Raw genomic sequence first — 17,957 nt, forward strand, 5'->3', positions numbered from 1 at the left:
GTGAGACAGCATTCCTCTTTACAATGCTAGAAGAATGAATGTCTGTTATCTAGGCTTCAGAAGTGTTCTCTTATCTTCCCACTTCCCCTTTTCTCTCTTCCACCACCCAAATCCTTTTCATTTCTTGCTCTGATTCCTTAAAAGCTTGGTTAGGATGAAGTTGTGATTGCAAATGTTAAAACTAGATGAAGTTTGTATCTCAGCTTAACAATAATATAAAGTTTAGGTGAATCAGAGATGAGGCTGAGGGCAGCAGCTATCCAAGCTTTGAAAACATTTTCAAATGTAGCATTTTCAGAAACATCCAGGCCTACTTACAAGTTAATACACACGGAAAGCACTGACAGACAGTAGTAACCTTCAGTTAATTTAGCAAAGAGTATTGTTTTCTGGAATTAAACTATTGGGCTTTTGTATCCAACTCCATAGATTACAGCTCAGAGACTTTAAAGCTGGTGAAGTGGGTTTTTGAAAGGTTAACCAGTAGTACTATGCTTTTGTCATGGGAACTGTAGCAGTTTACAAAAGACTTCAAGTCTGAAAGTGCGGAGGACAACCTATGTTGTATCTTTAATACATTTGGTTTTAATTTTCAGGACAGAAAAAGAGTTTTCGTCAATATCATGTTCAGTTTTTTGGAGATGCCCCAGAGCGAGCCTGGATATTTGAGAAGAGCCTTGTGCCCTTTAAAGAAAAAGACCAGTTTGAACAATTATGCCACAGAAGTGCAAAACAAGCCCTCACTAAATCAGAGAAAATAAAGGTAAGAAGCTACCAGATCAGATAAGATTAAGAGATTTTTACTTTACTGTTAGAGGTATATACAGATATAAATAAATGTTTTAGAGAGCTTTAAGGACAGCTTGTTTTACAGATGCCTGTAGTTTTATCCTTCACTTAGAGATGTAAAGAATAGGATGTTTTACCACTGTTTATTGCTTGCTAAAAATCAGTGCTCTTCTGCTTTGTCATTGATTCATACATGGTACCAGTACTATCAAATACAATTCCATTTTAATGTCTGAATGATAATTATACATTACACTTCATCTCTTAGAACTGTTTTCTGTTACTGTTGACATTTTTAAATCAGAAGTGGGCAAATTTCTCACACTCCCATCTTACCTTGCAGATGTTAAAGCCTGTTTCAGGGAAGCTGCGGCCACAGTGGGAGATAGGTGTTAAGCAAGCAAGTGAAGCAGTAGGCATGACAGTGGAAGAACGGAAGGCCAAGTACACCTTCATCTATGTTAAGGACAGACCTCATCTTAATCCTCGAGTGGCAAAGGAAGTTGGCATTGCTGTGGAACCCTTGGAGGAGGTAGATGAGTCGTCTTACTCGAGCGAAGAAACCACTCAAAATCTGAAGTCGGTGAAGGAGTCTGGCATTCCTAACAAGAGGAGGAGAAGGACAGCAAAATTGTCAGCCACTGATGATATGGAAGAAAGCACACAGTCAGGGACTAAGGATACTACTCCTCAAAAGTCATCCGAACAGGCAGAATCGAAAAGAGGGATAGGCTCCCCTCTCAATAGAAAGAAAACTCCAGGATCTACTCCGCGAAGCAGAAAGGGCGATGCAGTATCTCAGTTTTTGGTTTTTTGTCAGAAGCACAGAGATGAGGTTAGTCTTTTTTCACTGTTATTGCTGTTGATTGCCTTTTCTCATTTCTGTATTTAAAGAAACTTCTTTACTTCAGTTGACAAAAACTAGTTACTACTGTGGAATCCATAATACTTCAGCTTTGACTAGATATGCCTGCATCAAATCTTTAAACAGGAACAGAGAAAGAAGGGAATGGAGATGTGCATACAAACAGGATAGTTTGCCACTGTACTTTAACTGAAGGTTATTTGTATTATTCATAACATTTTTAACATAAGTAAAATATATGGACATGCATACATACACTTTGGCAGATATAAGAAAGGTTGTGCTGTTTATAGCAATCTATTTGTGGTTAGCTTGTGCATTCTTTTTGAAGATGTGACTCAATTCCTTTGGTGTGTTCCCTTGTCTTGGAGCTCAAGCTCCATTTATGTACCTAGAATCTTTTACTGAGCTCCAAAAGAATCTAGTTGCCAAAGCTTGTGAAAATCACTGTCAGTGTGCAGTCTGCTGGGACAGAAATAAGGTCCTCTCAAGAGGATTACACTTGAAGACAAGGTAGAATATATAAATACCTTAATATCAATGGTATTTAGGAAGATGGTTAGAAGTATAAAAGCAGTACTGCTGTTCTAGCTCATTACTTTAAAATCACGACCCTGATTTTTTTTCCTTAAAACCTGTTCCATTTGCAGTATGTTTCCATGCACTGAAAGAAGCACGAGTTCTCATCTTCTTGTACTATTCCATAGTAGCCACAGGAGGACCAGAAAGTTAGTGGTGACCTTGTCACACTCTTCAGCTACTGAATAGTTAACTTTGTTAGAGAATATTATGTCAGCATTAATAGATACAAATTTTATATTAGAGGATATTTATGTCAGAAAGCATTAATAGATACAAATTTTGTAAAGGAGAAATTGGAAAAACAGATTCTGTGATATGGAGGTCGTGGTTCAACTTAGGATTTTTTTAGATCATTGCAACTGAAGCTAATACTGAGAAAGAAAATGTTACCCATACCTTTTCATGGCTCGGGTTAAATTGAGAGAAGCATTGACGGTTCAGTTTGCTAGCTTCAGGAAGGAAAGAGGTTTGTAGCCAGTTTATTAAATGCAGATTTTGACATACTCATTACGAAAAACTGTATGGGTAAATCATCTATTTCATGTTGGAGAGACCTGAGTTCTATTTCCAGTTCTATAGGGAACCTCTCATATAGCAGCAAGGGGGAATTTCCTTGGCCTTTAATGTAGGTAGCAAGAAGTCTTGTGCAATACTGAGGGACACGAAATTACTTTTCTGGAAGAAATGAGATTATTATGACTGGATTTATGGACTCTTAGCCAGACATCTTCCTGCAGAAGAGACATGCTGAGTCTCTGATGTTGGTATTTCTATTTTCTGTGCCATTTATCAAGCTGGATTCCCTACTACAGTTATACTGTAATTCTCAAATTAATAGACGGAAAATATTAAGGTTATTACAGTCTTTGACATTGAGGAATTGCTTTGTCTTCCATGTCATTACGGGAAACTGAAAAACTTGTATAAACTTGAAAATCTTGCTGATGGTAGTGGTTAATGTTGCTCAGAGTTCAGTAGAAGGAAGCAAGTTTCAAAATACTATGTATTTGGTATATAAGATATACATACAAATCCTCCTGGCATTTCTGCCTAAAATACCTTTTAATAAGATCAGTCATGAAAACCCAAATCCAGCTGACTGTGTAATACATTCTAATTGATACAGAAGCACTTTTGTGTGTAGAACAGAACTAATTTGTGAAAGCTGCAGGCACCAGGTGACTGCAGATAATAGTCCCTGTAACCCAACCAGGGCAGCAGGACTTGTTCCTTTCTCTTGATTTGCAGTTAACTGGTGAAGTGGGAAATTCCATATTAGATATTCATGCTTCTTGCACAGAACTTGTTACCTGTCTACACTTCAGCCTGTCATGTTGCTTTTAAAATGGCAGTTTTGTGCCTTTGGTAAAAGTTGGAGATCATATCCTAACTAGTCATTGGAGTTTCCCCTTCCATTAGGCTTATCTAGTTCAACTTGCGTGGTTTGCTTTCCATCCAGGACTTCATTTTTGTTGCTGTTGTAGATGTTCTTATGCTGTAGAAGGAGTGGAAACGGCTAAAAACCAGAGCTGGTTTTGAGCTACTTGTATTGGTGGTATCTGAGAGTTTAGTGTATAGCTCCTTTAGTATTTTGCATGTAGAAACTTAGAAGAAAGGAAAATTATGGATCCAGAAGAGGCTTTCTGGCCCCAGACTTGGGAAGGGATGGAAGTGAATGGAAAGGAATGACTGAGGACTTCTCTTTTGGGGTCTCTAATAATTACAACCTCTCTTAGAGGTAGAGCAATTTCTGCTGTTTCTTGCTCGGAGTTTGGCTTTGTTTAGTAATAGGATTCATATATGAGTTTGATTTTATTAATTACTATTTTTTGTGTTGCATTTTCTGGAAACAGGACGGTGAGGAATAGTTGGAATTTTTAGGAATGAATGATGGGTGTTGGAACACTGGCTGAACTGCTGGAAAATGTTCAATAATTTGAGAGGCATGTTTTCCTGAGGGAGGTGTTGAAAGCTTGGAGCACTTTCATGGTCGTAGTGACACACTGAAGTATTTTGTGCTGTTATCAAAGGAGTAAAGATGTATTTTGTAATATTAGCATTCTTATGCACTTCCTCTGTGAAATATAACCATAGTAGTCATTAGAAAGGAATGTCTGACTTGAGATAAAGGTATCCAAGAAAAGATCGTCCATGTGTTCTGTAGCAAAGTTAGACTTGGAAATAAGTACCTGAAGAAGTGCGTGGTTTTCATGTGCATCAAGATACATGATAAATTATTTCCAGTATTTCCAGTATTCCAGCATTCCAAAGGATGCTCGGAGGGACTCTTCATTAGGAGCTGTAGTGATAGTACAAGGTGTAATGGGTTCAAACTTAAACAGGGGAAGTTTAGATTGCATATAAGGAAGAAATTATTTACTGTGAGGGTGGTGAGGCACTGGAATGGGTTGCCCAAGGAAGTTGTGAATGCTCCATCCCTGGCGGTGTTCAAGGCCAGGTTGGACAGAGCCTTGGGTGATATGGTTTAGTGTGAGGTGTTCCTGCCCATGGCAGGGGGGTTGGAACTGGATGATCTTAAGGTCCTTTCCAACCCTAACTATTCTGTGTTTCTATGATTTCCAGTATGTATACCAGGATGGACTATTTCTGTATGACGACTTTGGTGATTACTGATGAGCATTTTCCTTGGAGGCCTTCTTTGCAAGAATCCCTTCACCATGAGTGTATTTTGCTCATCATTTCATACTCAGTGATGTTCAACCATATCTCATTTGTGTGAGCAAAGCTGGTGATATATTTTTAGAGAATTATATAACTGTGCAGTAATTGAGCACAATGACCTATTCTCTTAGCAGCAATGGTCAAAACTGATGCTAATTCCTAAAGAAATGAGATTTGTGGGAGGGGTATCTTGCAGGGCTGCCTACATTCTCACCTCTCACTCAGTTTTTGACATTGTTGGATTTTAATCAAGCTTTGAGTACAGGTCTTCTAAGGTTGTTATCTCCAAGCTTTTTGCAGATGGGTTATACCAAATAGAAGCAAGAGAACTCTTCATACTCTTGTTAGGGGAAAATTACAGTATGAATTTTGCTACTAGACACTGAATAATCCCAATGGAAGGGAAGTGCTACAACTGTTCTAAACGTGGGAGTAGCTTCAGTCACACTTTTACCCAGTTTGAGGACAGGAAATGCAATTTTAAGACACTAACTCCTAAGAAATTAGGTTTAATCATTTCCCTTATCACTGAAAATTTGCATTTCGGTTCTGTTGAATGGTGTTACTGTGTGAACGCTTGGCTTTGTTGGCCTCATTTTTAGTTTGCTCCATGATTTTGGGATATTGGTTGCATCACTCCAGTAATAGGATTTAGGAGAATGCTGGATAATGAGATGAGAGGAGTTGTTTTGAAGCTACTGTTTCATTTCTGTAAATCCCATAATCTTAGAGCTTTATGATTTCTGTGGTTAATCAAATCTGGGTTTCCTTAAGTAGAAGTATGGGAACAGTGAATGAGTTTGGGAGGATTTTTCTTTGGTTCTAATACTGATTTTTTGTTTGTGCTGAATAAATTTCTAGAAATTCTTAAGTTCCGTGTTGATGGCTTCTATGTGTCATGCTCATATTATTAAGAAAAAGTGCACAACTCGTTGTGTTCCTAAAATTCATGTACATAATATAAAATGATGAACTAATACAGGAAAATGTTGCATCAGATGCTAGCGGGTGTAAATCTCTGTTAAGATAGGTGTATGAATTCTGTGTTTAATGAGTTCTCCTATGAATTGATGGATGTCTCTGTAGGCAAACATATACTCCAGTATTTCTTGTTTGTCTTTTGTGGTGTAGATTTAAACTTCATCAAGAAATAATACAAATTTTTTTTTTTTGGAAGACTGCAAGACAAGATTTTTGCACTTTCTCCATTTTTTTAATGTTAAAAGGCAAATAGATACTTCCAAAATTTTAATACATCTGCATACGCTTACAGATTTTTCCGTTTTTAGAAAGACAGAGAGAGAAGTGGTTATTTAAAGGAAAACTGGATACAGAAGGTTTTAATCTGGTTCTGTCTCAGCATAAATGTTAGATAACTTGTTTGTATCCAGTATTCCAAAGCAACAGGTGAATGTACACCATTCTTTTTAATGGTCACCTTGTTTTAATACAACCCTATTTCTGCATGTGTAGGTGGTTGCTGAACATCCAGATGCTTCAAGTGAGGAGATTGAAGAATTGCTGGAATCGCAGTGGAACATGCTTAGTGAAAAACAGAAAGCTCGCTATAACACAAAGTTTGCCATAGTGACCTCTCCCAAATCTGAAGAAGACTCTGGTAAACGTAAAACTGTGCTAGTGTACTCTAACTAAATTTGATATACGTAGTGGCGTTAAACTAAGCACATATTTGAGACCTGTAGGGAAAACAGCTTTCACTGTTTTCCAGTTTTAATTCTTGGTGTTTGTGCCAATAGCAAAGGAATGCCAATGGTTACAATAAACACAACCCATGAAGTCTACATTTCTTGCTCATTGTTCTGAAAAGTTGTTATATGTAAACCTACTGTTTAGAGATTGCTGATTTCTCATTCTTATTCTGCCCATAAGCAGCTGCCATTGAATCCACTGCCAGTACGAGTGGATGGTGGGAAGGAAAGACAAAGTGTTGCTACTAGTAAAATTTGAGGGGTTTTCTTCATAGAATACTTAGGAAATGGTTTAAAAAGTTTAATCAGTGCTATACGTTTTCTTCATATATACCTAAAGTATATTACCTCATCTCCCCATCAACTCAGGAAGAAGTATTCCTAACTTTATGCGAAACTTTCATCCATTTGGCATTTGATTGTGCTACTCAAAGTGTGTAGGACACTGTAAAAGATTGTAAATACTCTTTTTCTCTCTCTCTGTTGCTGTTGTCTAGCATTTGGGTTTGATAAACAGTCTCAATTATATTGCAAAATATTGAAGGGGGTTCAGAGTCACTTATTTGAGAAAGAAGGAGGAAGATAGTTTGGCATTTGCATGAACTTTATCAAATTTAGCCATCATTGTTCAAATTTAAATAGCTTTACAGCACTGTAAGAAGACTTACGATGGAAGTACTAGAAGCCAACAGGTGCTGCTTTGGGCAATGACAAGAATGAGAGGGAGTGTTTGAAAGTTTGTGAGACTTGGAAAAACTTGTATAAAAATGGCAGTCAGTTTTGTTAACTATCTGTGTGTGTGTGAAATAACATTTTGTGGAAAATTGAAACGTTTTTAACTTAAAATTTTAAGTGTTAAATATTTGGATATCAGTTTAAAAAAAAAAACACATTCTGTATCTCTCAAGGTTCATCATTGAAGAATATTGGAGAGGCCAAACGTAAAGTGTTTCAAGACTCACCTAAAAGGAGATCAAGATCCAGAAGTAATTGAAATTTGTGTTGTGTGCAAATAGTTCATCATTATAAGTAGCTATTGAGTGTATTTTTTTTATGTAATCGCCCACGTATCATAATCTCTTTATTTTTATCTCAGATGTTGTCTTCCTTGGCGTTAGAATTTTAATGGATCCCAAATTAAATATCCTAAACACTGTAGTGCTGAATTTTGTTCACCTTCCTCAGTGTCATATTGCAAGAAATGTAATTGAAATTGTACCTGTACCAGGTGTTTTTAGTACATATATTGTGTACGTTTATAGTTATCTACAGATGAAAACATGTCAGTTCAATCATTCACTACCCAGATCCTCTTATCTTAAACTTGGAAGAATATTGTGGGATTTCTTTTGCTGGCTTTTTGTAAGTAGCAGGTTCTCCTGGAGCCATTTCAGTCTGCTTTGTGGATTGAGTCTGATAATAGAATATGTCCTAGATTGTTAAAGATAAGAACATTAATTTGAAAATTATCCATATTTTCAAGTTGCTATATTTTTTTATACTTACAGCTATTTGTTCCCACTGGAATAGAATGCTTGTAGCTGTAGGGCAATTTTCAGTTAGCGTGTTTGTGCCCTTGGAGCTTGCAATCTTCATGCTAATAATACTCTGTAGCTTCATAAAATAGAGTACTGGAAAGTGTAATAATGTTGTCATTTCATCCTGATGGAACAGACCACTTCCTAAACCTTCATCTGTCTTTTTGAGGTAGAGTGAGTGCAAACAATAGCTGAACCTGTGGAAGGGGTATGTAGGTTAGTCACTTTTGTAATTTAGCAGCTGCTTGAACTTTACTGTGAACAATCATATAAATAAGTGAATAAGTCCATTGGTTTAAAATGACCAATGTGATTCTGTTCTTAGGATTTTGGTTCACAAAGGAAGGGGATCTTACAGTCTCCTATGAAAAGGAAGTAAGCTTGTTAGTGTCTGGAGCAGCCGTACCAGGAAGAGAATTAATCTGTACAGTTGGTGATATCTTGTGTTTTCCAGAGGCCCCTTAATAGATGTCACCAGTATCTCCATCATTTGGAGAGCTTTAAGGAGTCTTAAGGAGGAGACTTAAAAATTCATTCAGTGATAAGACACTATTACAAAGTGGAAGGAGGGTTAAAAGCTGTATAGATCAATCATGTGCGCTCTGATAATATGAAACAAACGTTGGGCAGTAATATTCAGTTCTTAAACTAGTGTTTATACAGGTAGACTTGTCTTTCTAAAATAGCTTGAGTATGAAGCAGTTGATTTGGATGTGTTCTAGAGTTAGTCATCAGCACCAGAAACCAGACCTTAAGCATTAAGAGGTCATTAAACTGTGTTAATGTTTAACCATGTTTTAAAAATAATGACTGAAAGAAAAGTAACTTAAATAACTAGATCAGTTCAAAATAACTTGCAAGTGGGTTTTAGATTATTTTTCATGTAAGTTTCCCCCATCCCCCATCCCAAGGTAACTTACATGGAAATAAAAGAAAACAAAAAAAGAGGACAAAGGAACCTACAGAAGATTTTGAAGTTCAGGAAGCACCTAGGAAAAGACTCAGGATGGATAAACAGAATAATCGGAAGGTAATTATGTCATTGGTTTGTTTGGGTTGATTTATAGCAGCACCAGTCATGTTGCTGTAGTTAAGTTTGTCAGCATTTCCGTTTTCAGGGTTATAAAAGTAACCAAACTCTGTTAAATATTCAGAGGTAAATGTGAGTTATTGCTGTGGGTTTTTTTCCTTTGGTTTTGAGGATGGAAGTATGACAATTGCACCTGATACTTTAAACTGTGGTGAAAATGTGTGTCTAAATCTGTTTCCCGAAGGAATGTGCAGAAGCATGTGTTGTCATGCTTTGTAGTTCTTTTCCTTTCCTCCTGAATTGGAGTTTAGAGATGTATACAGAGATGTAGAAAAATATCTTTAGTCAGTACTTAATTTAGACAATTTTGGGTGGGGGAGAGAGGAAAATGAGCAAAGCAAAACAGGAAAACTACTTTTCAAGAACTCGAAGCCTATAGGACATTTTAGGGTGGCATGCTGACTCGTTTGTTAACTTACAGAGCTGCAGTAAATATTACAGTATCGTTACTGCACAGATCACAGGCTCCTTCCTTTAGCTTGCTTGTGAGGATGAGGGTTTTCTGTCCATAGGTCACTGAATATGGATATGGATACAGCCCAAATCTTGTAGAGACTTAAGCACAGGTTTATTTAGTTATGCATGTAGACCATGGGTTGAACTTCATGGGTTTTACTTGTGTGTAAAGCTTAGCTCAAGTGTTTTCAATATCGTACTGTAGTACAGTATCACAGACCTCATCTCAGGACTTCAGTAGTACTGTGATTAAGTGAAGCAACCTAATATAAGGAAAGGTAGTTGATTTATTTTTTTAAATGCATTATGGAGGTCACATATGTCAGTGTGTTTGGTAGGCTGGTTATTGTAGTGACTCTGTGGTTATTGTGGGTATTCAGACAACTTGTCTAGAGTTCAGTATAAAAATAAAGAGAACTTCAGGTACCCAGGCTTAATGAGCTTCTTAGCAAGGGACAAAGATAATTCTTCCAGAAATGTTGCTACCTTTGCAAAAAGGAGGACCAAAACTAGTTTTTGCCCTTCTTGCTCTAATGGGTTAGTTGTTGAATATTCATCTTATGTCCTAGGAGAATTTTTTGGGTCCTTTTTAAACTTCTCTAATCGATTTGAATCCACTATAATACACTAGATCCATGGGATAATTGAGTTTACTTATTGTAATTAATTCCTGCTTTGAAGTCCCTATTTTGCTTGCCCCTAAAGTTGCTTCTTTACTATCCCATCAGTGTTCATACGCTACAATTAGCCAGCATTATCCCAAGCAGAATGAAAGGTGATTGCAGCGTAGCTCAGGCAGAGGAAGTTGTGATACGTTTGATGCTGTGGCACAGATGTGACTGTTAACAGGAAACGAATGAGATTAATTCTTTCCAGAAGATACATACCACTAATAATGCTTAGTAATGTGCATTTAGAAAGTGTTGTCCTCTATCCGAGGAGGTACTAGGAGTCTGGTGTGTGTAAATATCAGGTAATTTGGAAACTCTAAACTTGTGTAGCAGTGCTTGTGCTTCTGTCCACAGAAGGGTTGTATATTGTGGAGTCATTGCTGTGTGGTTTCTTTTATGAATTATCTCTTAAGTCTCTTTCCTGCATTCACCAGCCCAGGGTACTTCTAGCTGTATGTGCCGCTGCTTAGTAAAACATGTAGTGAATGACAGTGAAAATGTCTGTGTAACGATTCAAAAAGCAAACTCTAACCAAGCAACTTCCTTCTGCTATTCCCGATTTACCTACAGGCTTTTGTTATAATCATTTTGGATAGGAGGAACTTTAATGATGTGTTCTCAATACTTCTTGCATGAGAGTCATCCTTTCCTTTTTGTCCTTAATTCTCATTGACAAAATCTGAATGTTCTCACACAAAGTAACCAAGCCATAAGTACCCATATGGAAGTCTTGAAAAACTAATTTGCTCATCCGTGCTTTCATGATACACATAAAATGCACATTAACAAAATGGGGGTTCTGTAAAGCATGCTTTAAATTTAAGAGTGGACTGTACTGTATGTTTGCTTTCATTTTTACACTGAAGTGTAACAGTAATCTTAGAAAACTGATATTGGGAGCATCTGGTGGCATTAGTGGTAGGGCATGTTATCTACTGAGAAGCCAGTAAAAGCACAGTGTAGCACATCTGTAGTGCAGTAGCCATTCATATTTACTTTCACAAAGGAAACCAGTTCTCTGGCCTTCGAGGTGTTTGCCTGCACGTCTTTTGCAAAGCTGAATGTCAGATGGAGACTATAAAAAGTATGTAAAACCTTCTGTTCAGTAGTATTATTCTTACTGATTAAGTGAGCATTTGTCAGGGTAGGCATTCTTGGCTATGATTTTGGTGACTTATTACTTCAATGAATTTGTAAAATACAAAAAGGAAAAACATAGTGGCATGTGTAAGGGACAGAGTGTGGTTTTGACAAAACCTTCCCCAGTTTTTGGCCTAAACTTTTAATGATAAATTCTCCATCTGGAGCAAATTTATGCTCCCTTGAAAGTAGTGGGGTTTCTTTTGGAAATGCTGAAACAATCTTAACCATAGTAATTTAAACCATGGCACTGCTATAAGTTGTGGAGTTGAAAGCAAGCCTCTCTGTGACTTACAGTAATGCACAGGATTTACTCTCAGATTTATATACTAATCCTGCAGCTTACCTTTAGTAATCGAAGGGTTTGATTTGACTAGTTTAGACAAAGAGTAGTAAGGGTAACTTACCTGTTTCCTGTTCATTTAGAGCTCCCCTTTTGGTATGTGGAGTTTGGGATGGATAAGTGGGCTGCTGGAATATAGTGTTTAATTTTCTCCTTTGTTTACGGGTTTGTACCCTGTGCTGTAAATGAGTTTTAAAAGTCACTTAAATGGGGCTAGCTTAACTCCATTACTGTTCAGATATTTGTAAAGACGCTTTCTTTTGAATAGCATAAATCCAGAAGTAATTGCCAGATTTATCCAACCACTCATAAATTAGGAGGTTTTTTATTTTTTCATATTTTTTTTTGTGACAGAGGGAGACAAGCAATGACAAAACAGCCAAAACAAACTCTTCTAAGGTCACAGAAACCTCCTCTTCACAAAAGAACCAGTCAGGTAATGTGGTCAGAATAAGTTTTAATGTCACTTTTTCAATTAAATAACTTAAACAGGTTGTCTAAGGCAGCAGCTGAATTTTGACGATGCCATAACCAGTTACAGCCACGGTGCCACAGATGGGGCGGGGAGACGTGCCCTCTTCCTCCACTACCACCATTTTGCAACGTTATATTTGGCTGAAATTGTGTATTGCTGATTTAGAGCAGCAGTTCACAAGTTCACCATTTGATGGCACCAAATTAAAGCTGTTGCCCTGTGATCTTGGCGAGCACTGATGCAAATCCTACTACTCCAATCTGTCATTGTGCATTAGCCCAGTAAAACAAGCGCAGTGACCATCAATGTAATCAGTTACAATGTGATTTTAGTCCTTTTAAGTGATGGTTGATGGGAGGCAGTGTGGAGAGTGAGGGGAATTCTAAGTAACCTTGAACCACAACCCAAAAGTTAGGCTTGTTAATGATGCTCAAGTTTAAGGTAACTTCTGTGAGAGCATGCCTCTTTAGATATTATGATGATTTGCCAAAGACAAGTAAGCTTCAGCAAGTTCTGCACAATGTGTAAGTGGGGACATGCCATAGAAAATGTCTGGTACCTGGCTCCAGTGCATAACTTAACAAAGCTTTAGTGGTACTCAGATTGTGATGAGATCATGTAGGCCTTCTAATGTTTATCTGAGGAGATAACTGTTACCTCTGCTGTAAAGAGGTCTAAGCCACAGGATATTTTAATAGACATGAGCTTTGGAAAACATTCCTTAGCCATTTTTAGAACATATTTCACTGATAGAAACCTCTTTATTTTTAAAATCAAGCCAAAATGCAAGGTTTCAGAAATTTACTTCATGTTCTCTCAGCCCTACGTAGGTGCCCAGAAGACCTACCTAAATCATTCCTTCCTTTAGCCGAAGGAGTATTTTTAAATGGCTTCAGGGAGATAACATTGTAAAGTTCCAAACTTCACTTTGTAAACCAAAATTATTTTACAGCAACGAAAAATCTGTCTGATGCATGTAAACCTCTGAAGAAGCGAAATCGGGCTTCAGCACCAGAATCTTCAACTCTTGCTTTTAGCAAGAGTTCATCTCCTTCAGCTTCCTTAACTGAGAATGAGGTAAAAAAAAAGTGGTGTTTGCACACAGCTATTTAATTTCAAAATGATCAGGTGTGAATCTTGTTTAAAAAAACAGAAATCAAAGGCGAATTCTCTAACGTTGGTGCTCTAGACACAGTTTTGGCCTCTGTGAAACCTGTTAACGTGTGCATTGCAAATTCATTTATTGTAATACAAACGTCTGATTTGGGGACATGGAGATATTATTGTGGTTTTTAATGTATTTACCTACAAGGTTTTAGAATTGTAACCTTCTATTAGAGGCAAAGTAAAATGCCAGTGTGTTCTGTATTTTCTTCTACAGACTTTATGTAAGTGTACTACATTAGTTACATAATGTAACTCAATATTGTCGTGTTACCATAGCTTTTATATTGAAGCAAGTTTCTTAATCCTCTATTTGATCTAGAACTGGACAGTTTTCTGAGCAGAGCCTCTTTAAGCTCAAATTAGTTTTCAGGCTGTTAAAGCGCTATTTCTCTGGTGCAAATAGCTTCATTGCCAGTAGACTTAAACAGGCAGTGAAGGATGTATCTCTTTGATACTTACTAATCATGGTCTTAGCTCTGCGTATTTGGAACTGTAATTCTTCTCAACTGACATACAATAAATGAAATGTATGTACCAGAAGTGTATTCATACAGTCCATTAAACCATTCCCCAGGTCATGTATGCTGTTAAAACCAATCGGCCAAAGAGTGGCAGCATGAGGGTGAAGTATGCATGCTGTTTTGCAGGTGGATTCAGAAGTGTAGTTGGTAGGATTTAGTAAAATATCCATAGACAAACAGCTCCAAGCAGTTTGTATTACAAAAGCTGTAGAGAAAATACTTTCCTGCTAACAAGGGAGTAGGGCTTCCAGCTATGCTAGAGACTCTTTCATCTTGCCTACCAAAACGCATGAGGTGCTTAGACACTATAATGAATGCAGTTGAAATATCTAGACAATATTGAATAAATGTTGAATAAATGGTTTATCTTTGGGTGGGGAAAAAAGGTTGCATGTTAATGGCTGTATATCTTAATGTGCAGGAAAAAGATTCTAACCAAAAAATCCAATAAATTACCTCACCTGTACCCCAATACAGAGCAAGTCCTACAGGAAGTAATGTCTATAGCAGCACTCAAGAATTGATCTTATTTTGTTCTCTCATTAGAGAGACTCCCATCTGTTGGCCTATCAGCTTCTGCTGTTTTGGCTTTACTGCTGGGACTTGCTGTTTGTATTTGGGACCATCTATTCAGCCAGACCAGCGTAAGAAACATACTGTGTTTTTGGCTCTAAATATTACAGTCTCAGGAGAAAGATTCTTCTATTTCTAGATAGTGTGTCTCTAAAATGATATCTTCGGAAATCTTTCTCGACAAAAGGTCCATTTTTGTAGGATTTGGGGTTATGACTTAATGGTTCACATGTAAAAAAAGGATATGGTTGTGTAGGATGAGGTGGAAATTTTAAAACTTGGCTCTTAATTTACTTACCTATCACTAAATAGCAAAAGGTGTGAGGAAAAATAACATGGTGGTACACTGCTCAGAGATCACAGACTAGAAAATCAGTTTATTGATTGCAAAGGTTTAAAAGCTTTTAAAATATCAAAACAATCCAAATCAAGATAACAGAAAATATACCCAGTCAAATAGCAGAGATTTTTGCAGGGCTGGGTGCAGGCCAGGAGTAGATTAGTGGACTAGATCCTTAGATGGTCTAAAGCTACACTAACCTCAACTTGTACCAAGTAAGGATTGAACCCAGTTTGTTTTTCTATGATACTAGATATATTTTGCCTTTGAATAAAACAAAAATGTCAGGCATGTGTTTCTGGACTTGGTATTGATCCATTCTACAAAAAAACCCCCAGGAAATACCTAAATTTTGGGTTGTGTGTGTAGCTTAAACTTTTTTTTTTTTCTCCTTTTGTATTATTACTTAGCACTTGTCTAAATGACTAAATGTTTGTGTGCCCTTAAGAGTGTACATCCAGAGAGGAACCTTCTCCAGAACGTTAAGGGAAAGAGTTTAAAAACCAGACACAATCATGCAATGATGAAAGCTTTGCACAGATAATGGAATAGGATGTAACTCTTCTCAACATTAAATACATTTGGTGATTAACTTTTATATTTCTGTGTTCACTATAGTACTTCTAAATGTTGAGTTAGATGCTCTCTTAACAAAGACAGGAAAGGTTCTGTATATTCCAGAAGCACATACACCTCCACAAGCAATACTAAGTGGATTCTGGCCTTTGTTTCTTTCCCATCCATTTCCCCCCATGCTATCCGTAGACAGCTGGTTCCAGAATGGAACCTGGATATGACTGTTATTTGCCAAGGACTGTTGCTAGCTGCACACCTCTGAAATCTCAGTGCATTGCAACTAGGTTTTAGGAAGGCTGTGTACAGTAAGAAGGGTGCGCTCAGTTTTTTTTCTTGTTTGAAAGATGCATCTTTCTTGACCTTCTAAAAAAGTACTATTTTGGATGCTTTTTGTTACTATTGGGGATATTTTAAAATAGTGTTTATTAGAGATACTACATCATCAGTTGAGGCCAGATTTTTAATTGATGAGTTACTTTGGGTATATAATTTACAGAGGATAGAAATGGGGTGGGAGTTCTTAAGAGCAAGCAAACATTTATAGTCCTATCAGAGATTGAAAGGTAGACTTTCACTCCCTTCAGTTCTTGTAAGATGGATGGGCAGAAACAGAAGGTGTTATACATGAACAAATAAATTTTATACCTGCATTCAATCTTGAAAGGAAATATTTATTACTTCTAGGCACTTGATACCAGTAGTCATTTCCTCCAGTACTTCATGTCAAACATGACTCTGTTTAAAATCTAATTCCTAATGAGCAACTGGTAGGTCAGATGTGAGAAAGATACTCAACACTTTGAAGTCTGCAAAAGCTCGGAGTAGTTTTTTACTGCCTGTGTCAGACATGGTGTAACCATCCAAAAGCTCGTGATATTTGTGAGAAGAGATACAGGTGGTGTGTTCTTATTTCTTTTTTTACCTCAGCCTTCCACTGCCCAATAATGTCGTAGGTGCCCTTAGAGAGTGTAACCAGTATTTTTTTACTAAATAAAAAAGGCTTTACATTACCATTACTGCTGGATTATTGGCACGCTTTGTGGGTTTGCATGAAATATATCTGCTTTAGCTTTTCAATCCGTTTTTGTGGGTTTTGGCTGGCTTCATTTAGGTCAGATGGGTTTGTTGACAGCAGATAAGTGTCATGGTATCCTGCAGTCTCTAGGTTCTACTTCTGAACTTTGTCAAAGAAATGGTAACTTTTTTCTGAGAGAGGACAAAATAAAGACCATGTAACACTCAATTCTGAGCTAGCCTGTCGTTCATCTTATCCTTATGTAGTATGAGCTGCCCAGCAGGTGGCAGTTCAAAGAAGCTTTTAAAGAGGTTTTGACTGGGGTGTTTTTATCGGGAGTTCCTCATACCTTCCCTAGGGGGAATTCTTTCTGTAACATCCAGTGTCAAAGCAAGCTCAGTTGCTGATTCTAACTACAACTTCTTATGTTTCCAAGGCCTAATAATGCCAGTTACAATAATGTAAACCTGAAGTTTTGCCCTTTTTCTGCATATTGAGCAGTAGATTTTTTTTCTTACTACTGATTTGACGTAGATTTGGTTTATTTGCATTATTTAATATGGGTATTAGCATGTATGCACGATGGAGAAAACACCCTTCTTTAAAGGTAAGGTATTTGATTGAGAAGGCAGTCATGAGACATGTACAGCTTGAAAAAAAGTATGTCAGCTACATTTATTGATGCTGGAGTATAGTTGTCCTATGGTACACAAGTAAACTATTTTAGGTATGCTTACTGAAGGTTAAAGCTGTCTTTGAGATCCTAAAAACAGGAAGGAAGAAAGGAATTAACGTTATTCTAAATGAAGTACTGGCCTACAGCACATAGAGCTGAAGCTAACCTTGGAGGTTGTTAACACAATCAGTGTGCTTCTAGCGTTCCATTCTGGCTTGCTGGGAGGGTAATTTTCTCTTCAAAACAATACTTAAGGGTAATTTAAGATATACAGTGCCACCTTAAATCCTCTGCTTTAGCAGACAGTTGTTTCCTGTGTTTGTTTCTGTATGCCTATAGATGTTTTTTGGTTTTCTTCCCTGTTTCAAAGCACCAGTGAGCAGTCAGGGGTACATTTTTGTGGAACACTGCAAGTTATTGGACTTGTTTCTTGCTAAACCTCTGCTAAAGCCTCTAACAATTGAAATGACCTGCATCACCCACCAGATCATACGGTTTGGTTACTGTGCTTCTACTTTCACATGGAAAAAAGTTCTAGGCATGAATTTTGTTATTTGGCAGCACGTTCTGTGTAGAAAATTAAGTTTCTTTGTGTGATTCACCTTATGTATTACTTAGGCTTCAGAGTGCAGAGAATCTGTTTGCTGAATGTTTACATGATGTAGGTTTTGATTCCGCATCCCCTACCAAAGTATCATATCTGTAGGCAATTTTATCATGTTTTAAAATGTTCTCATAGTTTGAATTAA

General features: G+C 37.2%; 1 protein-coding gene across 2 annotated transcripts in view; it reads left to right on the forward strand.

Annotated features, from left to right (window-relative positions):
• The window catches only part of NSD2 (nuclear receptor binding SET domain protein 2), a 73,733-nt gene that overhangs the window by 34,184 nt on the left and 21,592 nt on the right, over nt 1-17,957 (forward strand). The window contains exons 4-10 of one of the 2 annotated variants that reach the window (XM_061359809.1): nt 597-763; nt 1,133-1,624; nt 6,392-6,536; nt 7,536-7,613; nt 9,077-9,195; nt 12,220-12,301; nt 13,293-13,417. In XM_061359809.1, coding sequence (XP_061215793.1) covers nt 597-763; nt 1,133-1,624; nt 6,392-6,536; nt 7,536-7,613; nt 9,077-9,195; nt 12,220-12,301; nt 13,293-13,417 — 1,208 coding nt within the window. The remainder of the gene's footprint in view (nt 1-596; nt 764-1,132; nt 1,625-6,391; nt 6,537-7,535; nt 7,614-9,076; nt 9,196-12,219; nt 12,302-13,292; nt 13,418-17,957) is intronic. The other variant, XM_061359808.1, reaches the window with a different exon arrangement.

Source organism: Neopsephotus bourkii, unplaced genomic scaffold, assembly GCF_033783945.1.
Source record: "Neopsephotus bourkii isolate Nb327-2 ecotype Australia unplaced genomic scaffold, CSIRO-AGI_Nbou_v1 NB_994, whole genome shotgun sequence".
NCBI lineage: Eukaryota > Metazoa > Chordata > Aves > Psittaciformes > Psittacidae > Neopsephotus > Neopsephotus bourkii.